Below are 25,057 nucleotides of genomic sequence, written 5' to 3'. Positions count from 1 at the left end.
CCTATGTTATTCTTCAGTAGGACGAGGACCTCTAGAATTCCAGCAACCACATGATGAGCAACTATTCTGACCCCACCTGTTGTGGCGGATACTGCTGCCAAGGAAGGTTGAGGTTCATCCCCAATGGCAATCTCTCATAACCCCCTGGCTATCAACAAGCTTTTCATCATAAAGCTCCGCAAAGAATATTTAGAGCCATCAAGTCTATCCTTAGTGGCAATATACCCAAAAAATATCACATCCTCTCTATGCCATCTCTTCTCACAATGCTAGATTTCTCGAAGTAGACTATGTAAGAAAGCCCCCCTAAAAGAAAACCCTTGATGCACCTTATATGCTTATAAGAAAATACTAAATGATGCCTAGAATGTAGACTGTGATACTAAATGATGCCTAGAATGTAGACTGTGTAAGAAATCCCCCCTAAAAGCAAAACCTTGATGCACCCTATATGCTTGTAAGAAAATACTGAATGATGCCTAGAATGTATACACAAGACACCAAGATTTGTCAAAATTTAGGATGCGATCATCAAAGTATACTAGGAACAAGATGTACACTTGCGTGAACAAGAAAAGGCTCCAAGATACTTGCACAAGAGCGGGAATGCCTAGGGTTTGGTCAAGTACAAGAGTGCCTTTTGGATGCTTTCCTAGTACACACAACCACCTAGCACTTATTCATATTTAACAAAACACACTATCACCTCGAAGTGAGTGGGCATCAAGTGGTTGTCAATGTGACTACCTACAGCCTCAAATGGGTATGCATGTAGTTGATCTTGTGTTCCATGTATTAAGACCTGTATATTCAAAGTGAAGCTCTAAAAAAAAGGATATCCAAAAAGAACATTAAGGCACAATGCATGCCAAAAACCTTTCGTGATAAATTCATGCCTCTTCTTATGCATGTGTACAAGACATAAATAAATGCATCTCTTGAACTATTGTTCTACAATGTAAAGCAGACAATCAAAGATTGCAAACAAATCTTGCTTATTCATTGCATTTATATTACTTAGCCTCGATCTGTCTTCACAAAAAGTAAATCTCATAATAAATAAAAGCTATTCAAATTACTTTATTTGATGCACATAAACTAGTTTACTAGTCATCTGTGAAAGCACAAGCTTATCCAAACAATATCTTTAACAGACACGAGAGCTTGAGATTGCTATCTTACACCTAGAACTATGAGTAAATTGCTACCTCTTAAATGCCATTCTAGATCTCTGATGTTGAATCTGCTTGTTGGTAATTTGTTTTATAAAATTCATTTAATTTTACACTACAATGAGACCTCTTTGTTATGTGCTCTCAGTAGTTGTAATATTAAAACTTTCAAATCATTGTAAAATTAAATAAAGACTAGATATATTAAACACTCATGCACTTTGATAAATGTGACTTTAAAAGATCCCAACAAGCTGATTAACAAAACAGTAAATGTTTGTGAAAAATTCTAGAGATTGCCCATAGCAGCTTTGGCACAGATGCAGATATATAGTGGGGTATCAGGCAGCATCCTCATAGAAGGCAAAACTAAACTATCTATAAACCAGCCTAACATAGTAATCTCTAACAAAATTGCTTAGTCCCTAGATCATGTAACTGCTTTAAACATAGAAATGGGGGGAGTCACTTAGTTCTTGAATGCATTTATGAACATGGAGAAGGAGCACAATCGGCACTGTGGCAATTCCTCTTAGTATATCCTGCATCCAGCACAAAAATGCATTACTGCACCATTTAATGCCTACACTAGGTGCACGTTACTCTACAGTAACCCCCCCCCAAAAAAAAGGCAAAAAAGAGGAAACATGGGACAATTTGACAAGTTTAGAAAAGATGACTTACAGGTGCATAGTCTCTCTTATGCATTGTAATGTTTGGTAGCCCAGGAAAGGTGGCTTGGTCCTCCTGTGTGACTAACACACTTGTTTGTAGTCTTTCCTCGGGATTCAAACGAGTACAAAGAAAGATGTAAGTATAATGATAAATTCATCCCAAAGTTCTTTTAAAACAAAGAGATTGAAAACAAGGTGAGCCACACATAAGCCATGCCTACAAAAGAAAAAAGGAAAAAAGTTTTAACGCACGGAGCTGGAGGAGCCCCACCGGTTGGCTGAGAGCTCCACAACCACCCCCACCCCACCCCATTTTTTTTAAAAAGAGTTTTCGTTGTGCAGTAGCCATATATATGTTAGTGATGTGTGAGCACACTTACGACCAGCCAGCTCTTTAGGAGGTTTTTTCTGTGAACACCCTCTTATCCACTTATAGGGTGTCCTTATCTTTTGTACTTGGCACTCATTTCATTATCCAATGCTATCACTATCGAATTGTGAGCTTCTCTCTCTCTCATGCTTGTGTACTTGCTGAACTCTGTGTGGGGGTGTGTGATGCTGCTGCAAACCCTAGCCGACCACTTGGTATAAAAGCTACTTGCAAAGACCAGATTGCATTCAGTGCTCCTTTGTGTTCGGGTCTGAGAGGATATTTGTAGGTCTTTCAATGAGCTACTGGGCAGTCATTGTAAGGTTTAAGCCCTGCTATGGCGGTTGGAAGATGAACATGGCTATGGCTGTTGCATTGCACACAGTAGAGAAAGAGAGAGAAGACATGTTCAATACTAGAGAGGTGAAGTACACAACTCAAATTGATGTGACGCTTGCTTGATTAAATCAATGAAGTTTCAAGTACATGTACCTTTTATAAGTACAAAGGTTGCTTTGTGACATCACTGCTTATGTCAAACTAACACAAATATCTAGATATTATTGTGACCCCTCTAAGAGGTGGTTCACACACACAAACACACACATACTTCCTCACTCTAGGAGTGGGTTCACACCCAGGTAAGACCTTGATTTCCAACAATCCCCCCTCAAGGGATTACCTCATACTATGTCAAGGATAAATCTTAGGCTCGCCACCTAGTTTGTCATGCTAGTTATGGGGTCCCAAGGGTAGCGTACACACAAGATTAGGTCACAGACTCACAACAGAAAACAACATACAACTCAATAGAAAACAACAAAACTTCGGACTCTAAAAGGCCCATTCATCATAGCAGTAACTTGCTTCCTCAATGATGTTGCCAGCTTCTTTTTTATGATACCAGTACTTTTCATTGTGGTTGTTTTTCCCACAATGTTTGCACAGCTTCTTTGAATAGCAATCTTTTTCTATATGATTGTACCTACCACAAAGGAATCATTTCATACCTTTGAAGTTCCTTGTGAAGGAGTTGTCCCCTCCTTTTGCCTTATCCTTGAACTTCCTCTCTTCTTCTTTGAAGATAAGTGTTGGATGGCACCAACTACCCTATATGGTCATACGTGATCAAGCATGTATTAGTTGCGAAGGGACTTTGCAATGTGGTTTGTGGGGTTGAGGCACGCCTTGCCTCACCTACAAGCCAGCAGGGTGCTATAGGTACCTTAAGAGGGTGAATCTATGTCCATTGCTTGCTACACTTAAAGCCAAGGTGGATGAAGACGTGACCGTAGCCGTTCTTATCAAGTCAATGTCAATGCTTGTGGAAATTTTTGGGATTTTCTTTGATAGATTTTTTGGGAGTTTTTTCACCATATCCGAGCCTCTGCCGCCTCCGGTCTCCTATGATCTCGCCATTGATCTACAACAAGCAAACTTCACCATTAGGTTCTTTACGCTGTCTCTGCACTATTTTGCATTTTAGTACACTTGCAGAAGGCTCTATTTTGGCAGTGAGCTACTTGCAATCACCAAATTGCAATTAGTGCTCCTTTGTGTTTGAGAGGATATTTGTAGATCTTTGCTAGAAATATTCACACTTTGATAGTGAAAATGTGTTTAGAAGGTTAGGATTAAATAAAGTGCATAGAAACACACTCTTAGATGGTAGTTAAAGCACTTATTAGTGACACCTACTAGGACACATAGCATTACACATGTCAACAAAGGTTTACACTTGACACGAGTATGGTTACTTAGCAATATGGGCCTAAGGCCAAGCTTTGTAATAAAAGGGGGATCAACTTTAATAAAAGTATGATTTATTCATGACTCTAATTGATTCCCATTAATCTCTTTGTTCAACTCCTAATTTCTTACTTAATTCTTCATTAATCTTGATTAAGTATTAATCTACTATTAATTCTTGTATAGCTGCTCGTAAGCTCTCAATGTCTCTCTCCTGGGCATTAACTCTAACAATTGGTATTAAAGCTTGTGCATGTGCATCTCTGCCATCCCATCTTGCTTGCTCCGCAGTGGGATCTGTTGTCATATGGTTCATCAAGGATTTCATCTTGTTCACACGAGCGTCAAAGTTCTTATGTGACTGCATCATCAAGCCAACTCTATCTACAAAGAGACCTTAGAGTTCTTTCCATGTACTCCAAAGAGCTTATCCAGTATCTCATAGGTCTCTTTGGAAGTTGGATCACCAACATGGTGTATGAAGTTGTCGGACTATGAGACCAAAGGCTTTCTGATCCCGGAGCTTCCTAGCTCTCTGGGCTTCATCTTCTGCTTCAAGCATCTTTTCCTTCCTCTCAATGAAAGGCCATAAACCCTCTCTCATGAGACTAAATTTCAGTTTAGTCTGCTAGCTATGAAAATTATTCCCATCAAATTTTTCAATGAATAGATGAGAGGCCATGATATGAGAAGGGGATCTTAGCCTATAAAGTTTGAGCTAGTGTCTAATCTTTTATAGATAAATCAAGGTTTTCCAAAAATTAGGATTTCCAAATTTGGGGGTTTTAGAAAATGATGCTATAAGAGGCTATAGCAACATGTTAATGTCATGTATGTATCCTCAATTTCAAGAAATGATGAAAGATTCGGGATTAATGCTTTGATGAAGATAGATTATCAAAAAGTGATAAAAGCCTCAAATATGTACCTTCTTGAGTGTTGTTTACACAAGCACTTTTGACTAGGGTAAAAGGACAAAAGGACCAGATGTACGAGAGATTAGAGCAAAACAACATAGCATGAAATATGTGAGAGTCTATATATAATGGTGAGTGAACATATGTACAAGAGCCCTCTGATGTGAGGTGACTCTGAGTAGAAAGACCAATGCAGAAGCAAAGATGATGTCGCAGCTGAAGCACGGTTGAAGAGACAAAGGCTCGCGTCAATGTGAGGTAAAGAACTCCGAGAGGTGGTCAGTGTCGAAGGCTCACGTTGGTGGATGCAAAGGCACTCCGAGGTGAGGTGATGCACGCTCTGGTGATAAGGGTGCTGTTGTACCTAAGGTGGTAGATGGAGAGCAGAGAGGGCTGCCGTCCCGAGTGGTGTAGTGGTGCAAGCTCTGTGACACAAGACCTGAAGGGTGCAAGCTCTCGTGACAAGGGTGCTGAAGAGCAAAGAGGGTTGCCGTCCCGAGTGGTGCAAGCTCTCGAGACAAGGGTGTTGTGTACCTGAAGGAGTCGATGGTGAAGATAAGCAGAGAGTGGGCTGCCGTCCCGATGGTGTGATGTAGCAGAGTGTGGGCTACTATCCCATGGTAAGAGCTGAGGAAAAATGCTGAAGTGCTCTATGTGGCAGAGAGGGCTGCTATCCCATGAGCTGAAGATAAAACATTGATATGCTCTATTGTAGCACAGAGAGCTGATGTCCAAGCTGTGGTAAAATGCTGATGATATGCTGTAACACGCGGAAGCTCGGGGAGTCTTCTTTCAGCCCTAAACACTCCTGGAAAACCATCTGATGCAAAACGCAAATATAGAGAGAGAGTAGAGAGAGAGAAATGTGCTGGGAATTCAGTATATTGCTATAGTACAAAAAGGTACTTGTCTACAGCCATAGGCTGCCTTGAAGAAAAGGTGATAACACCCAAAATTATGTCCCCCTATGGGACTCCTAATGACCCAATCCCTAGAGGATTGAATGAAAAGAATGATGAGCCTTGAGTACCATTTATAGGCCCTTGGGAAAAGAGAAGTGCTGGCCGACTAACAGTCGGCCAGCCGACTGGCTAATAAATCCCAACATGCTATTATTTGCAGCCGCCTTGCCATGTCTTGATGCCCCTTCAGCCGCCTTGGTTTCTAGACAGCCGACCCCTCCTGGAAGCAGCCGACAGTACCCTTTTCATGCAGCCAACAGCATCCTGGTATTCTCCAAGTCCCCTCTAGCCAATCTGCACTCTATGCTCCATAACCCTGGCTCTAATGGTCTTTTTCTGGTTACCTCTGCTGGAGAATCTCTGAGAATGTCCATGGCATATTCATGCACATGACATATCCTGATGGAAATGCTGATGATGTGCTGATGTAAGCACTGATATAAACGTTGATAACATGCTGATATAAGCGTTGATGATATGCTGATGTAAACACTGATGATGTGCTGATGTAAGCGCTGATGTACTGAATGTAGCAAAGAGGGCTGCTGTCCCACGGTGTGGGCCTGTAGCAAAGAGTGGGCTGCTGTCCGGAGATGTGGCCAGATGATAAAACACTGAGGTGTTGTCCTGTCAAGCGATGATGATGAAGCAATGTGGTGTAGAGCCCGGTAGAAGCATAAGCAGCAGTAGATGGTACCGGATATGGTCAAGAAGTGGTACACTATGGTGAATGATGAGGCAAAGCTATATATACTATGTGGGATTGCTGGTCGGCCAGCCTAAAGGCTGTCGGCCTACAGAAAAGACAAAAAAATACTAAATAAAACCAATAAATGTCCAAAAAAATTCCTTTTTAGGACTGGACAAAAAGTTATTTTCACACAGGGTGCTATAGGTACATTTGAGAGTGAGTTTGTATTCACTATGACAATAGATCCCACACCCCCTCCTACTGTGGAGCAAGCAAGATGGGATGGCAGAGATGCGCAGGCACAAGCTCTGATACCAATTGTTAGAGTTAATGCCCAAGAGAGAGAGACACAGAGAAAGCTTACGAGCAACTACACAAGGATTAACAATAGATTAATACTTAATCAAGATTAATGAAGAATTAAGTAAAGGATTACGAGTTATACAAAGGCATTAATGGGGATTAATCACAATCATGAACAAGCATACTTTTATTAAAGTTGATGTCCCTTTTATTACAAAGCTTGGCCTTAGGCCCATATTACTAAGTAACCACACACGTGCCAAGTGTAAACCTTAGTTGACATGTGATGCTAGGTGTCCTAGTAGGTGTCACTAATAAGTGCTCTAACAACCATCTAAGAGTGTGTTTCTATGCACTTTATTTAATCCTAACCTCCCAAACACATTTCCACTACCAAAGTGTGAATATTTTCAACAAGACCTACAAATATCCTCTCAAACACAAAGGAGCACTGATTACAATTTGGCGACTGCAAGTAGATCACTGTCAAAATAGAGCTTACTGCAAGTGTACTAAAATGCAAAATAGTATAGAGACAAAGAGCGAAAAGAACCCAACGATGAAGTTTTCTTGTTGTAGGCATGGTTGTCACGGTACGAAAATACGATACCGTACGATACGATACCGTACGGGAATTTTTGGTATGATATGAAATTTTCGGATACCGTACGATAAAATACGGTTTTTAGTTTTTACACTTACAACCTATGGAGCTTCAAGCTTGAATGTGAGGGAAGGTTGGGAGGAGAGGAGTCTACAGTGCTTGAGGAACCAGAACATGGATATGTGTCTCTCCCGGTTGGATCTCCCGATTGTCTCCAAAAAAGAACCTGGATGGGTAATGCAATACCAAAGGTCTCCCAGTGTAGCGTTTATGACTAAGGGACCGTGCTTGCACAAATACGAGGAGTGCATCTAAGGTGATAAGTTTAGGGACTCCTCTCTAGATCAAAATGGCCATGTCCAAATCTTCTTCCTCGTACATAACTTGAGAATCTAATTGTCTAGCCTACCTATACCAGGGATCCCCAAGTGATGTAGCAAGATTCCTACCAATCAAGTGTACACTACCAGTCTACCTCGGCAGATTTTTTAGGTCTCTCAACAATCCCATATGGAATATTGAGTGGACACGAAAGTTGCGAAGTATTGCGAGCATTTGGGATCTTCGTAAAGCAGGGTTTCTATATTTTTTTTTAGCATTTGGATTTTTTTTTTTCAAGGAAAAAATTTTTTGGGGAGGGGGGGAGGGGGGGGGGGGGGGGGACTCGTGCCGTACGATACTGTACGGTATCGTGCCGTACAAACCGTACCGTCATACCGGTACAAGAAACAACTATGGTTGTAGGTCAATGGCGAGGTCGTAGGAGACCGGAGGTCGCATAGGCATGGATATGGCGAAAAAATCTTTAAAAAAATATTGTCATAGGAAATCCCCAAAAATTTTAGCCCAAGCAGTCCTTTAAGATAGTGGAGTCCTATTCGGACATAGTGGAGTCAATCAACCAATGCCCTAAGGGCTGGTTGCTTGGGCATGGGACCCATAGGGCTGACCCTTTGCCTACATGCCCACATACAACATGTATGCATGCACAAAGGTTCCTAAATCTAGTGTCCCAAGCAAAGCCCGGTACGCCTCTACATCATTCCACAGGGTGACATGTGAGTGCGAGACATGCACTACATTCATGTGCAGGACATGCACACCTGACAATGACCATGTACGGGACTTGTACACCTGACCATGGACTCTAAAGTGGATCACTAGCTGACTCATCACCGACTGGAGCTCACAAGGGGCCAGTTACCACTCTAGGTCCTGCACCTACTATACGGATATGGCCACGTGGCATCCAGGTGCGGGATGCATGTGACAATTGTCCTGGGGTGCCACGTAGACATACTATAGCTTCTAGGGTAGTCAATCACCTTTTTTGATTGGCGAAGAGCACGCTGAGTCCTGGTCCACGGGACAAGTTGCTAAACACTATTTAGATTTAGGGTCAGTGTCCAACGTGCTTGTGGTACAAGTCTATGTAACCCTCTGCAAGTTGTATAATGTTGTACTGGTAGACATTTGGTCGTGTGCGTGGGAAAGCTCAAGTGTGTGTCAAGTCCTCTTCCAAGTCCCAAGCAAATGTGTCATGTCAAAGTGTCAAAAGGCAGCTACTTATATGGTCAATAGCCTTACACTTTGGGGGGCCATGGGCCAACCATGGGCACCCTTGGTGGGGACCGAAAAGGGGCAAAGGTGGACCAATTATTGGGCTGATGGAGGGCACCTATGTAAAGAGACTTGCAGGGCACATCTTTTGAGAGCACCCCTAGCTCTTGATACCTATATAAGAGCAGCCACCAAGGGCATAAATCATCTTGCAACCTGTGAGCTCAAGGCCAAGCATGAAGAGGCAATCGACCCTTGAAAAACTTGCATAAGGGGAGCATAGAGATCAACCAAATCTTCCCCATTTGAAGGAGAGCATAGAAGGCTGTCCAGCCAGCCTGTAGCCCTAAAATGCAGCTCATCAAGAAGGCCATCTCTGGAGCAAAAAGCACAGCACACAAGTGGCTTACAGCAGCAAGAAAACACAACATACAGGCTGGCCAGAGAGCTGCAGTAACAGGGTATACACAGAGAGAGAACACAGCCCTAAAGGTGCCCTGAATCAGCCTCAAAACAGAGGTTCCATTCAGCCCACAACAGTCCCCAAGGTGTCTCTGTTTACTGTTTAGTGGACAGCCAGTAAGTCAATCTTGTGCTCATTTGCATCTTGCAATACAAAAGCAAATACACCTGGCAATAAGTGGGGGCCCTTAAGAGGGTGGTTGGGACCCAATGGGTGTGCTATGTGCTATCTCTATCTCTCCTTTGTCATTTCTGCAAATTTGAGAAAGAACTTTCAGCAATCTCTTCTCTACTCCATTGAAAGAATACTTCCGCATAGGTCGCATATCACAGATGTACCCCCCCCCCCCTCCCTTTTCTCCCCCTAGGCTCTTGCAAATATCTCAACAGAGATAACTGTTGACTTGACTCTCCGACCATGGCTCCCGACCCGGTGAGACCCATACCTGTCGATCGATTCAGCGATTCTCTGATCCTGTGGAGACAATGGTTGTCTCCTCCCAAATACCAGCTCTCTCCCTGCAGTCCCCCAATAACTCCCCTCGGACCATGGGACACCTGGTGGATTGCGAATTCTTTAGGTGCCTTCCTGTCAAGACGAGTGGCTTCGTCGAGGTGGTAGCCTCACTTTGCGTCTGTGTGATCGTGCATTGCTCCGGAACCACCGAGCACGATGTTGGGACCACCGTCTTCTCCTTCCCACTCACTGTGACCGCCAATAGGGAATGGGACAATTTGTTGATGGGTACCACTATTTTGGGACCGCGCCATCAGCCTAGTTTGGTGGTGACCTTCACCTCGCAGATGCCAGCAGCCAATTGTGGAGGCGCTAGTGGCCCACCTCTTCATCTTCTTTGTCATCAGTTTTGCAACACAACAGGGGAAATTCAAGTAACTACATTGCAAGGACAATCATCCTGCATTCACCCGGAGTCCGGCCAGTGCCAAGTGGTCTTACTTGGAGGAAAGCATTCTCTCCCACCTGGAGCATCTCTTCGTCAAGACGCATTGCTACTACTACTTGTCTTGACCAGCTCCAAAAACCTTGCCAGCTGAGAGGTCCTCAAGTACAGCCCTCAACCTTTTAACCTAGGCATGTACCTAGCTGGTGTTGTTCACACCACCACTCCCCGACGCCCCGTGCTTCTTTCCTGCCTGTGAGGGAGCTGGCCCTTTTGTTTTCATCCCCCAATGAGGCATCCCCACCCCCCCCCCTCTCTTAGGACAGCTCATGACCAGATGAACCCGACTGACTGCCACATGGCACGCCTACCCAAACTACTCCGGACCGATGCGCACATTTCTCGACTGTTGTGCAAACTATCCGACCGTTGCGCTCACTGCTCGACTGCCACATGGCACACCTACCCAAACTACTCCCAACTAATGCACACATTGCTCGACCGTTGTGCACATTATCCGACTATTGCGCTCACTGCTGGACTGCCATGTGGCACACCTGCACAGTACCCGACTGCTGCACACACTCTGCCCAACTGTGTGAAAATGGCATTTTGTCCAGCCCTAAAAAGGGGATTATGATTCATCCTGGATTTATTCAGTTTTATTCTGGATTTATTAGGTTTTATTCATGGTTTTTCAGGTCTTGCTGCTGGCCGACAGTCCCTTTATTGGGCTGACCAGCAGCCCCCTTACTATATATAGCATAGCTTGACCATTCAGCACCTGTAGCACTTCATAGACCACATCAGGTACCACATCTGCTGCTGCTGCTGCTGCCGGGGCCTACACCATGCTTCATCATCATCGGCTCTGTCAAATCCCCACAGATCTTCCCTCGTGATCGATCTTGGTTTGAAACTCGAATCCTGCAAACAAACGAACAAACAAACAAGCAAGGGGGTGCAGGCCTGACTCACCTCCCAACCATGACAGCCGTGGGCAAGCCCACAGTCTTGGCTGTCCCCACCGAGCCACGAGCTGAGCTAACTAGGTTGACGTACCGACCAATCTCCTCCTCGCGACGTCCCATACCGCCATGAAGCTGCCCTCGCGGGCCTCGAGACTGCTGCTGCCGGCCTCGGCTGCGTAAAGCAGGTGCACGTCTGCAATAGATCCAGGCTCCAAGACCATAGAGCTCTCACAAACTCGCGAGACTCTCTATAATACAATAACTAACCTTGGCCACCCTTTTATAGACTCTTGGCCGGTCATCGGGCGTCCACACTTGCCCGCCCGCCCATCCATACTTGGGTGCCCGCCCGTTAGTATATCCCTAACTCAGCTCGTCAATCAGCCTGCCTAGTTCCAAGCTTCCCCAAGCCTCGAAACTAGTCTTGCATGCGTATAGCACACGGTAGATACACACTGTGCACATGACATACTCCCCTTCCTCTAAGAGCTCACTCCTGAGCTCACTAAAAAGCCAGGGTAATCTCTCTAAAGAGTAGTCAATGTCTCCCATGTAGCGTCCTCCTCAACACGATCCTTCCACTTGATCTTGTATTCCGTGATAAGCGTATGACGCAATCTTCGTTCACGAAATCCAAGAATCTTTTCAGGTTCGTGCGGAAGAATTGTCATATCCTGGACATCTATAATTTCTTGAGAAGTAACTAACTGATCTGCTCCACCCAGTACTTCCTTAAGTCTACTGACATGAAATACAGGATGAACTTTCACATGAGAAGGCAAATCCAATTCATATGCAACTGAACCAATCCGTCGTGTAACACGAAATGGTCCACGGTATCTAAGGGATAATTTCGGAAATCTACCTGTCCGTAAAGTCTCGGAATCTTTCAGAATTCGCAAATACACTATCGTTCCTTCAGAGAACTCTCTAGGTGAACGATGTCTATTAGAATAAAACCTGTCTCGGTCTTGAGCACTTCTAATAGATTCCTTTGCAACTTGTAACATTTCCTGCATATCTTGCAAAAAATTACGTGCTGCATCATGCTGAAGTCCTGAGAATCCTACTGTAACAGGTGATCTAGGTTGAAAACCATACATAAGCATGAAAGGACTAAACCCTGTACTCGTATGCTTAGTACTGTTATATGCAAATTCTAACATAGGAAGATAATCCTCCCATGAACTCTATCTTTTGGATACATATGCTCGAAGCATATCCTCCAAAATCTGATTCACTCTTTCAGTCTGGCCATCAGATTGAGGATGATCTGAGGAACTCAAATTCAAAGTTGTTTCCAACTTCTCAAAAACAAGTTTCCAAAAATCACTCGTAAACTTAGAGTCCCTATCACTGACTATGTCCTGCGGTAACCCGTACAGTCTAAACAATTGCTCGATAAACTGTCGAGCTAATTGTGTAGCTGTGATAGTCTTCCGGGTCGGTAAAAATCTAGCCATTTTTGTCAAGCGATCTACCACAACCCAAATAGAATCGTGGCCTTGATGTGTTCTTGGCAATCCGGTAATAAAATCCATGGAAATACTTTCCCATTTATTACCTGGGATTTGCAAAGGATGCAACAACCCAGCCTGTCTAAAGCGTTCAGCTTTATTTGCCTGACAAATCTGACACTTGAGAACATAATCTTCTACATACCCTTTCATCTTCGGCCAATAAAAAGTGTGTTTCACTAATGATAGCATCCTGTGTACCCCAGGGTGTCTACCAGAAGGAGCGTCGTGACACTCCCTCAGAAGCTTGGACCTAATGTCCGGGATCTGTGGCACACAAATTTTGTCATTACGGAACAGTAAACCATTCCGAATCAGCCACTGGCCTCCTGCAGCCTGAATAGTAGACTGCTCAGTCACCGAGTCTTGGTCAATCAATGAGCTCCCGTCCTGGATCTTTTGCCAAAATGGACCAAAATAACTATCAGTCCTGCAAAGCCCTCTCAATGACTGAAATAAGTCAGTAGAAATCTCGGTGAACGACAAAGTATTCACCTCTCTAATCCGACTAAGCGCATCTGCAATATTATTCATGGACCCTTTCCGATAACGGATCTCAAAATCAAAATCTTGCATTAACTCTGCCCAACGAGCTTTCCTTCCTCGAAAAAACAACAAAACCGCGAAAAGAACGAAGTTGTTTCACTGTTCGTGGTATAGGCCAGTCCAAAAACCTTCTGAACTCGGTCATTGTCAATGCTCAATCCATCTCTAGTGATCTTGTGTCCCAAGTAAATGATGTCGGTCATAAAGAACTCACATTTACTCAATTTAGCATATAGTCGATTCTGTCTTAAAATAATAAGACAATCGTGAGGTGTCTGACATGATCCTCAAGAGTACGACTATAAATCAAAATATCATCCAGGAACACCACCACAAATTTTCCCAAATGTTCACGAAAAAGATCGTTCATCATTTGCTGGAAAGTGGCTGGAGCATTGGTTAACCCAAAAGGTAATACGAGAAACTCGTAATGGCCATACCTAGTCCGAAAGGCGGTTCTTTCGACATGCCTTTCATGAATACGTGTCTGGTGATAGCCAGTACGTAAATCTATCTTCGTGAAATATTTCGCTCCTGCTAACCGGTCAATCAGGTCATCTGATCTAGGGAGAGGATAACGGTTCTTAATGGTCAGCTTGTTCAATCTCTTGTAATCTATACACATTCTCCAAGCATTGTCCTTCTTTCTCCTAAGCAACACAGGTGCACCCCAAGGTGATTTACTTGGACGGATCTGACCCATCCTCAAATAATCTTCGAGTTGTTTAGCCAACTCATCTTCCTCAGCTTGGCTCATCCTATAAGGTGGAATACTGACAGGATGAGCACCATGGATCAAGTCAATACGATGATCTATTGCCCGTTCAGGTGGTAAATCCGATGACAGTTCCTTAGGAAATACATCTTGAAACGAATCAAGTATCTTCTGTAATTCTTTGCTTTCAAACACACTTAATTCATTCACATCCATGGAAGGGATGAGAAAAGAAGAAAGTGGAATTTATACAATGGAAAGCGGTATACAAAGAAGAATCCATTATATTTCCAAAATCAATTGTATTTACAAGAGGTCCCTGAGAGGGATGAATACAATCACCTGAAATACTATACTTGGTGTCCCTATGCTGAAAAGAAAAAATATGACTAGACCAATCTATCTGGACGTCAAGAGTCTTAAACCACTCAATCCCTAATAACAAGTCTACATTTTCCAGATGCATAACATAGCATTCCAGAGTATCTTTGTAGTCCTGAATCTGGATTGGAAGCATCTCCACCTTGCGATCCCAAACTTGTCTGCCCGCAGGTAGGCGTACCTCATAGGTATGGTCGCTGAGTGTCGTATCAACACTCAATTTCTGCACAAGTTTGTAGTTAACAAAATTATGCGAACTGCCAGGGTCTAAAAGAATGTGAATCTTATGGCCATTCACTTCTCCATAAACTCGGAGAAGATCATGCAAGCCAAATACCTTAGAATTGAACAGACAATCAGAACAAGTACTAGGGCGAGAAAGTACAGTAATTGACTTACCTGTCAAAGACAACTGGTTAGCTGCCTTTGGCTTGGGTCCTGCGTTTGACTTGGTACCCTTTTGCTTCGGGCACTCATTACGCATGTGTCCTTTTTCTTCGCACATAAAACGTCCTTCCTTCTTGAGCTTCAAAGCCCTAAGGAGTCGTTTCTTCTTCGCTGGTGTCGAATTTGTATTCTTCGAAGGTTGGTCCGAAGACTTGCCTTCAGTCGTGTTAGCCATAGGTGCGGAGAACTTTCTTTTATGCTTGTTCCCCTGCTCGATAACGGGTTTCGACTTGGAAGAGACCATCGTATCATCATAGATACGAGCTGAATGAATGGCCTCGTCCAATGTTTTACATTTGTTATTTTTAACCTGTAATCGGTACGAGTCTGGTAAACCAGCTACGAAAAACCCCAAAAGAGTAGTGGGATCCATCTTTGTAGCTTTCATCTGCAAGTCACGAAACTTCTGGAGGTAGACCTCATAAGTGAGGTGCTGCGAGGTCATGGTCAAAGCTGAAAACCGGGCAACAACATCGTAATCATCCTCTTTCTTGAGGAATTCTTTCTTGAAAACGTCTTCAAATTGCGCCCAAGTCGTTGGCTTAGGGTTAAGTTCCTTCCACCAAAGCAAAGCTTTGCCGGACAGGAAACCTGCTGCTAACTGGATCTTCTTTCCATCATCATATGGATGAAACTGAAAGTGAACTTGCCACTTGTGTAGCCAAGTGTCCACGATCTCCTTGGTGCGCTGCTTTTGCTCGCCCCCGAACGGTTCCAGAGTAATGTTGGGGCCTAAAGCTGAAGCCAAGGTATCCATACCCGAGAAAGTAGAGAGGGTAGTGGTCAAGAGAGCGATGGAGCTCTGCAAAGCCTGCATCTGGGCTGCGATTTGTGCCTGACGTTCCGTCGAAGAAGCTTTGAGAGCTACTTTGAACTCTTGGAAATCTGATTTTGACACAAAATCGTCAAAAAGATCGGCATCGGTACCTTCCGTAGCCGGCAAGCCTTCGCGTTCCACAAGGGGCTCCAACTCTGATTCTTGGGTCGACATCGTGAAGAGGGTACGTGGAGAGAAAATTCGATCTTTGCACAATGAAAGTGCGAGCGAACTCGAGAGCTTGAGAGCTTGAAAACTTGAGAACTTGAGAGATGTGTGGCAAGAAGCCCACTTCAGGAGGTTTATAAAGGTTTCCCAAAAGCCAAAAAATCTTCAAAAGCTAGGCTTAGCTTTTGCTTTAGCTTTTGTGTTTTTATATATATATATATATATATATATATATATATATATATATATATATATATTCTCTTTTCTTAAAAAAAATAAAACACCTTAGAAACCTTAGAAACCTTGGAGGAGTTGTTAAACCTTTAAAAAATAAAAAAAACGAAAGCCTAAAACGAGTGCTTTCCTGTTTTGTTTTTTTTTTTTCGCTTCCCTCCTGGAATAACCCGACTGTGTGCTTGCTGCCGTCGATTGAAGCTGCCGTCAGGTTTACGCTTGCGCCGCCACACATGTGTACCCGCCTGCGTTCCAACCAACACTTGTGCGCACACGTAGGCTGCGCCTACGCCTGGTCACAGGGCCATGTGGCCTGGGCGCTCGTCTTGCGTGGCCTGTGCGCCGGCTTGGGCTGGCTACGCAGGCCTGGCCGCATGCCTAGCAAGCCTGGCCGCATGCCTAGCAGGCCTGGCCCCCTGTAGCTGTGAGCAGCCCCCACGCCTATGACACACACGACACACACGTCAACAGTACTCGGCCACTCGCCAACCTTTCATCAGCAATCAAGCACTTCTCTCTCTCTCTCTCATGCGCCAAAAAGCAACGAAGAGCATCATGCTTTTTCTTCCTCTTTTTTTTTTCTGTGTCATGTGTATCCGTTCATGCCAATGCTCATAGACATGTATATTCTCATAAGCAAATATATGGGTAGATTTAGGGGCAGATTTAGAGCAGATTTTGCAGCCCTACAAGCTCCCAGAAGTGCCCAAGACATAGCCCAATGGTTGGGACACCTTTTGGGCATAGTTTGGACACAGAATATGACTGTTTGGACAATGTTTTGTGGGGAAAATAGGCAAAACCGACTTGATTACGAATTCATTCCTTTTTCCTATAAATAGGATCATTAGGCATTCATTAGAATCATCATTCAAAGATCAAGAGGATCCATTTGTCAGAGTCTGCAAGGCAGCAAGGACACAGTGGTGGATCAACAGGAGCTTCTCTTGTTCGATTGCAAGTAGAGGGTTGCAAGGATCTTTGGTATGCATCATGAAGCTGTGAATCAGCAAGATCATTGTATATATAGCATGTTTTGGCAATATATAGTAGATTAGGTCTCTCTCTCCTTCTCTTTTGTGTCTTTGCTAAACATAGGATTAGCGTTATCTTCTTTGCTTAGCGTTAATCATGAACACGCTTCCGCAACGCATGTTACATTGGTATCAGAGCTTAGGTCATCCTAGGACAGTTCTTAGTTTATATTTGGTGCATGCTGAATTAGGGTTTCTGAAATTAGGGTTTGCGTTTTAGGGTTTACGAGCAAGATTAGGGTTTGCGTTTTTGCGTTAAATTTGCATTTTTGCATCAACTTTTTGCTCATTTTCAGCATAGTATAGTGCTAGAAAGTCTAGTTTTCAGCCTAGCATGATCCTAGGGAGTTTAGAAAGCATGTAGAACTCTAAAGTTAGGGTTTTTGGGCTGATTACAACAGGAAAAACAGCAAAATAATATCATGAGTTCAGAGGCAATGGACGATGACTTTCTCACGACTTTGCAGAGTCGTCGAGGACGGGAAGATGAACGATACAAAAGGGAACAAGAACGCTATGCTCAGTATGAACAAATCATCGTTGGGGCCAGGTTTAGGCAACAACTCATAGAAAAGCTTCAAGAAGAGATGCGTCAAGACCCACTTCTATACGAGCAAAGATGGACACAACTCAAGGAGACATGGACAAAATTCATGGCAGCATCAACAAAGGCCAAGAAGGAATCACCTAGGGTTGTAAAGCAGCCCATGACCGAGAGCGTTTACCCAACGAAAAGAGAGCTTCTAAGACGAGAGTTCTCGGGAGACGTGATCACAGAAAGAGGTGTTTCCGAGGTGCCATTACCTGGGATGCACATGCCAGAACCAGAACCAAAGCCAAAGCTAGAGCCAGAAGCCAAACCAAAACCAGAACCAGAGCTCGCGCAAGTGGATCTTTCCATATCCTATTTGGAGGAGGATGAGGTCAACCCAATAGTTCCCAAGGAGGTGGATCTCTCCAAATCCTATTTGGAGAAGGATGAGGTCATCTCGACAATTTCAGAGGAGTTTTCAGAAGATCTAAAGACCAAGCCAGAGAACTTGAAGACCAAGTTAGAGAACTTGGGGATTGAGCCGATGGATATGAAGTGCAATCTTCAATTGGACCAAAACGGAATCGGAGCAAAGGTGTATGGATTACCCCAGTGCTCCAAGCTTAGCAAAAGGGGATGTCATGTGCATCCGTTCATGCCAATGCTCATAGACATGTATATTCTCATAAGCAAATATATGGGTAGATTTAGGGGCAGATTTAGAGCAGATTTTGCAGCCCTACAAGCTCCCAGAAGTGCCCAAGACATAGCCCAATGGTTGGGACACCTTTTGGGCATAGTTTGGACACAGAATATGACTGTTTGGACAATGTTTTGTGGGGAAAATAGGCAAAACCGACTTGATTACGAATTCATTCCTTTTTCCTATAAATAGGATCATTAGGCATTCATTAGAATCATCATTCAAAGATCAAGAGGATCCATTTGTCAGAGTCTGCAAGGCAGCAAGGACACAGTGGTGGATCAACAGGAGCTTCTCTTGTTCGATTGCAAGTAGAGGGTTGCAAGGATCTTTGGTATGCATCATGAAGCTGTGAATCAGCAAGATCATTGTATATATAGCATGTTTTGGCAATATATAGTAGATTAGGTCTCTCTCTCCTTCTCTTTTGTGTCTTTGCTAAACATAGGATTAGCGTTATCTTCTTTGCTTAGCGTTAATCATGAACACGCTTCCGCAACGCATGTTACATTCTGTTTCTCTCATTGCAGTTTATGCGACTGCACAACAAAACATGCCTCTTCGTTTGCAAAGCAATCAACCCTACTTACACTACCATCTCCCATTAACATGGGGTTCTTTGATGAAGAAAAAACACATACAAAATCTGAAAACTGCAGTATGCACAGAAAAAACAGCAAGCTTTTTAACACATACCGTTCTTCGACCTCTTCTTCTCTACCTACCGACTTGCTCGTTCACGAGGTATGCTCTGATACCACTGTCAAATCCCCACGGATCTTCCCTCGTGATCGATCTTGGTTCGAAACTCGAATCCTGCAAACAAACGAACAAACAAACAAGCAAGGGGGTGCAGGCCTGACTCACCTCCCAACCATGACAGCCGTGGGCAAGCCCACAGTCTTGGCTGTCCCCACCGAGCCACGAGCTGAGCTAACTAGGTTGACGTACCGACCAATCTCCTCCTCGCGACGTCCCATACCGCCACGAAGCTGCCCTCGCGGGCCTCGAGACTGCTGCCGGCCTCGGCTGCGTAAAGCAGGTGCACGTCTGCACTAGATCCAGGCTCCAAGACCATAGAGCTCTCACAAACTCGCGAGACTCTCTATAATACAATAACTAACCTTGGCCACCCTTTTATAGGCTCTTGGCCGGTCATCGGGCGTCCACACTTGGGCGCCCGCCCGTCCATACTTGGGTGCCCGCCCGTTAGTATATCCCTAACTCAGCTCGTCAATCAGCCTGCCTAGTTCCAAGCTTCCCCAAGCCTCGAAACTAGTCTTGCATCCGTATAGCACACGGTAGATACACACTGTGCACATGACAGGCTCTCTGCTCCAGCACACCAGCATTTTATATCAGCTTTTGGGCAGCAGCCCTCTCTGCTACATAGAGCACACCAGCGTTTTGCATCAGCTCATGGGACAGCAGCCCTCTCTGCTACATAGAGCACACCACCATTTTACATCAGCTCACACCTTGGGACAGCAGCCCACTCTCTACTACAGTATAGCACATCATCGTTTTATCATCAGTACATATCTTGGGACAGCAGCCCACTCTCTGCTATAGTACTACATCAGCATTTTTCTTCTACAGTTCACCTCGGGACAGCAGCCCTCTCTACTCACCATCTCACATCATTGGGATGGCAGCCCTCTCTGCTTATCTTCACCATCAATACCACTCGGGACGGCAACCCTCTCTACTCTTCATCACCCTTTAGGTACCGCAGCACCCTTATCACCAGAGCCTGCATCACTTCACTTTCCGCTGCCCACTACCACCTCAAAGTGCCTCTGCATCCACCGACGCAAGCCTACCACCTCTCAGAGTGCCTTTGCCTCACATCGACGCGAGCCTTCGTCATCGACCGTGTTTAAGCTCCGACATCATCTTTGCTTCTGCACTGATCTTCTACTCAGAGTCTCCTCACATCAGAGGGCCTTTTGTACATGTTTTCACTCACTATCATATATACACTCACTCACCCATTTCATGCTGTGTTGTTTTGCTTTGATCTCTCGTAAATCTAGTCCTTTCATCCTTTTGCCCTCACATGGTATGAGAGCTATCATGATCAAAGGGGTTGAAGACCTCGAGAGCACACAGCATGGATCGTCTACCCACATTTCCCAAGGACCAATTTTCCTCACCAAAAGTTGATTCTTCTTTGGGAGACGATCAACCCATCTACATCAACTCACCTTCACTACCTTTGCCATCATGATCTCCCTCTCTGACTTTATCAGACTTTGCTTCTAGAGGGGGATACATTCCTTCTACCAGTGTGTCAATGTGGGACCCTGGTATCCTTCATCTTCTCTCATGGTCCCCTTTTTGGCCTGAGAGGGGATGTGTGAAAATGGCATTTTGTCCACCCCTAAAAAGGGGATTATTCTGGATTTATTGCAGATTATGCCGCAGAGAGGTAGAGTCAAAGGAGCATTACATATGCAGATGCCCTGTATATTATGAGATCAGAGGGAGATAGCACTGCTTGTTCAAAGAGGGTTTAGCCGGGTGATGGGGTATCCCCGATCAGAGATGCCTACGCCTTTTCCTCCTTGAGCTACACCGACATAGAGAGAGGCTTCTACAGGTGTAGAGCCAAAGATCCCAACCACAGATCACTAGCTTCTTCAGCCCTATCAACGAGCCACATCCCCCTCTTCCCTGTATCATCTACCTCTCGACAAGGGCTCACACTACATAGAGCCTCGGAGATCAGAGCTACTAGGAGACCACGATCAACCGGATGCAGACCACCACTACTCCATCAGGCCCAGTCTGCCCAGATCCAGGCATGATACCACAGAGCCATGGAGGAGAGAGTCCAGAGGCTACACCATGACACAACAGATGTGAGAGTCCTCATCACCCCATGCCCCATGTATGATGTACTACACCCCACCATCTCCAATGGGTGGAATTAGTAGTATACCACTTATCATGATTGTACATCTATAGCATGCTAGAGTGCATATATTGATGCAAATTCAAAGATTTCACCCTGAATAAAGCACTGCATAACCATCCATCTGCCTTGGAGGTCATTAAATGCCATGGCTGGCTGTAAATGATGTTTCACAAGAAAAAGTACACCCGAAAAGGCATGGTGGCCTGCATAAAAAATATCATAACCAGCATAATGGCCTTGCTGTCCAGCGTAGTGATGTTGATTGTGTTCCTGAAGAGCAACGATATCTGGCTGCATACGCTTCAAATATGCCCAAACCATCTTCCACTTTTTAGGGTCACACAAACCCTATACATTGAGAGTCAAAACTGTGATATATGACATCATATTTATAGTGTATGTACAGTATGAACAAAAAAGTAGCTCAAGCTTGCATTTCCTCCACAGGGTCTGCACCCCGATCAAGAGGAATATCTATGAGACGGGTGGCTAGCAAGCTAGCAGCCTCTTCTTCGGGAAACAAAGTACGACCTGCAGTTACAGTAGCCCAGGTGATGCCAATTCCAGAATTTTCTTCTGGGGTATGCCCACTAGAGGAGGCTCCATTCCAAGTTCTAGAAGGGAAAGGACACCTGGGGATAATTGTCCTGCGCGGTGGCTGAGATGTTTCTTGAAGTGTCTTTTCTTTTCCTGGTTCCCTCGCAGCTTCAATTCGTCGCCGAAATTGCTCAGCAGACTGCCTCGCCATTATCCCAATCGCCCAGTTCTGCATTTTGGTTGCCGGATTCTGCTTCTGGAGTGCCCGTCCCTGCTCGTGGGCGACTGTTCGCTGGTGCCTCTGCAGCGCCCTCGATTCTCTGTCCAGCTGTCCTGATATCGCCTTTCTGCACCGACTTTACCTAGTGCCTATTATCTCATCATGGCTTCTCCTACAAAATATTATGCTCACAAAAAACAAAAGCACGCTGTAGGTCAGGATGACCCTGTGCATGAAACGCCCGAGGCTAGGCTGATCTATGAGGTAATGCATGAAGGATTTCAGGATACACGCAAGAATTGGAAAGATCCTGTTCCTATGGTGGGACTTGCAGTGGATGTGGATGAAATCATAGATCCCATTCGAGAATATGCAAAGCATGCTGTGATTATTTTTTTTCCAGGCAGGATGCCTGTTGCTGCTGATGTCGGGAATTGGTTGACATGGACATTGGGTGGTTGTTTTGTTCGCAAAGTCCACTATGTGGCAAGAGGTTTCTTTGAGGTCATTATGGTTGTGATATGCAGCGGAAGTCTTTGTATTGGTTGATCCTGTCACACAATATGCTCACACCGTCTTCTGTATCTTGAGTTTTGTGAGTTTAGCAATCCATTTCATTTACTTCAAACTTTAAAGAGATGAGAGAGAGAGATATGAGAACTGTACACCAGATTGGGTCCCGAATTACCCACTGAAGGGCCCCCTATCCCGATAACGAGATAGTATTTGCTTTATTACTTTAGAGAGAATGACTTTGGACTGTAGATAAGCCAAACGCAAGATCTCGGAGGATCGGAGAGCGGCTGATCTGTACACTGCTGTAGAAACACCTCAATGACTTGATCTCGAGCCTATGCACTGCTCCCAAGGGCATGAGGAAGGGCTGCACACCTGAGGCTCAAAGAAGAAGAAGGTGGACTGTTCTACACACTGTTAGAATGCTGAAAACACATATGAATGCTGTGTTACCTTCTCCAGATGACTGCTGAATGTGTGGATGATGCACAGAATGCTGAACACTGATGCAGACAACTGTTTCAGGGCTGGAAACTGCTGTAGACTGTTGCTTCAGGGCTGGAATCTGCTGTGGACAGAAACGCAGGTCTGAGGAGGATGCTGTGGACTGAAACGCATGTGAATCTGGGACTGCAGGAGCTGCTGCTGTATGGCTGGGACAGAAACGCAGCACTGCTGCTGCTGGATCAGAAAACGCAGGTGTATACAGGCTGCAAACTGGCGTTGAACTGAAGATGAACTGTGGACTGAATCAGGGCCTGAACTGAGTGCTGAATTCAGGGCTGAATGATGCTGAAGGCAGGCACCTAGGGCTGGATGAAGCTATGGTTCTCAAGGGGCTGGAGAAGAAAGCTTATGGGCACTAGGGCTGGATTAGTCTTGGGCTGAAAGCAAGAGAGAGGAGAGCTCTTAGCACAATGAAGACTGAATGAGGAAAAGAGGCTCTAGGCAAGCCTATTTATACTAACTGGAGGTTGGTCATTTAATAAAGCTTATATTTATAAATGCCCAATAATGCAAATAATGATAAATAAATACTAATAAATATGGGAAAAATACCAGATAAATCCCAGTAAATTCCCTAAGGCTTTGGGGATGTTCTAAATGATGCACAAGCATATGAATGCATATTATGCAGGATGCAGAGTGCTTTTTGATGCAAACCCTAAGGCTTCTACTGACTCTACATGCATGAATGATTCTCTCCAAGTGGGTTAAGGGACTTGACTGACTGACTGACCCACTAAGGCTGAGGAATGACCTACGTAGCTCGTGCCTGACTTATCCTGGACTGAGGATGTACAATGGGGTCACGGCGTACGACAATTATCATCCTATTGGGTTCTAAAACTGTACAACTGTTGCACTTCTGATGATGAGCCATCTTGTCACCATGCACCAAGTGCAGAGTGCATGTGACATTCCCTCCTGATTAGCTTGGCGGCAGGTTCATGGCTTCCAAGTAGTCCGCCAATAACTGGGGGTACTCCTGGAAGAACTCCTCGTCGAGCCATACGGCTTCGTGGGTTGGAACTTCGTATAGAACTGACGAATCCGTCGACTGGAACCATGCTTCCATCGATGAAGAAGAATCTGCTCAGGCTCAATAACTTCTGCCTCGTCTACCACGTCTGGCTGTTGTTCATCTGAAACATCAAACACTTCTGGACCAACATATGGTTTTAGCCAAGAAACATGGAAAACATCATGCATTGTCCAACTGGCAGGCAACTTTAACTTCATTGAGACATCACTTATCTTCTTAACTATTGGAAAAGGGCCAAAACTACGGAATGAAAGCTTGGGACAACGTTTGCCCACTTGTTTCAATCTCTGCTTCATGATACGCAAATAGACCCAATCCCCTTCCTTGAAGTGGACATCTCGTCTAGACTTATTTGCCTGTCTGCTATATGCTTCCTGAGCTTTGGTCAAGCGGTCCTTAACTGATCTCGGAAAATGCTTCCGTGGTTTTATTAGCCTCTAAAGATGGAGACACCATTCTCGTCAAAAGAGAAGAAAAACGGCGACCCAAAGGCTGCTTCATATGGAGTCCGTCCGACACTAGATGAATGCGTGTCGTTCAAGATAGCTTGGACCAACGGAAGATAGTGCTCCCATTTGGACTGCTGGTCATGACAATATGACTTGAGGACATCAAAGGCCATCTGGTTATAAATTTCTGTCTGGCCATCTGTCTGGGGATGGAATGCACTAGACAACTGCAACTTAGTTCCAAAGTTTTCAAATAATGCCCTCCAGAAATGCGAGGTAAACTTGGAATCTCTATCTGATGTTATGATGCTAGGCAAACCACAAATTGGATACCAATGCTTGAGAAACAGACGGGCTACGTCCTCGGCTGTGGCCGTATGCTTGCATGGGATGAGCATGCAGAACTTACTAAAGCGATCCACAATGGTAAAACACTGA

At 44.6% G+C, this 25,057-nt stretch overlaps 1 protein-coding gene across 1 annotated transcript in view; it reads right to left on the bottom strand.

The window, feature by feature from the left end:
* Positions 1 to 1,372: 1,372 nt before the first annotated feature.
* The window catches only part of LOC147608814 (uncharacterized), a 33,010-nt gene continuing 9,325 nt past the window's right edge, over positions 1,373 to 25,057 (bottom strand). The window contains exons 2-3 of the mRNA XM_086788569.1: positions 1,857 to 1,947; positions 1,373 to 1,714 (exon numbers count right to left, since the gene is read on the bottom strand). Coding sequence (XP_086644695.1) covers positions 1,616 to 1,714; positions 1,857 to 1,947 — 190 coding nt within the window. The 3' untranslated portion in view covers positions 1,373 to 1,615. The remainder of the gene's footprint in view (positions 1,715 to 1,856; positions 1,948 to 25,057) is intronic.

Source organism: Cibotium barometz, chromosome 52, assembly GCF_041138505.1.
Source record: "Cibotium barometz isolate CiBa-2024 chromosome 52, ASM4113850v1, whole genome shotgun sequence".
Lineage (NCBI taxonomy): Eukaryota > Viridiplantae > Streptophyta > Polypodiopsida > Cyatheales > Cibotiaceae > Cibotium > Cibotium barometz.
Note: the sequence above shows the minus strand (reverse complement) of the source record. Positions and strands in the feature narration are given on the sequence as shown.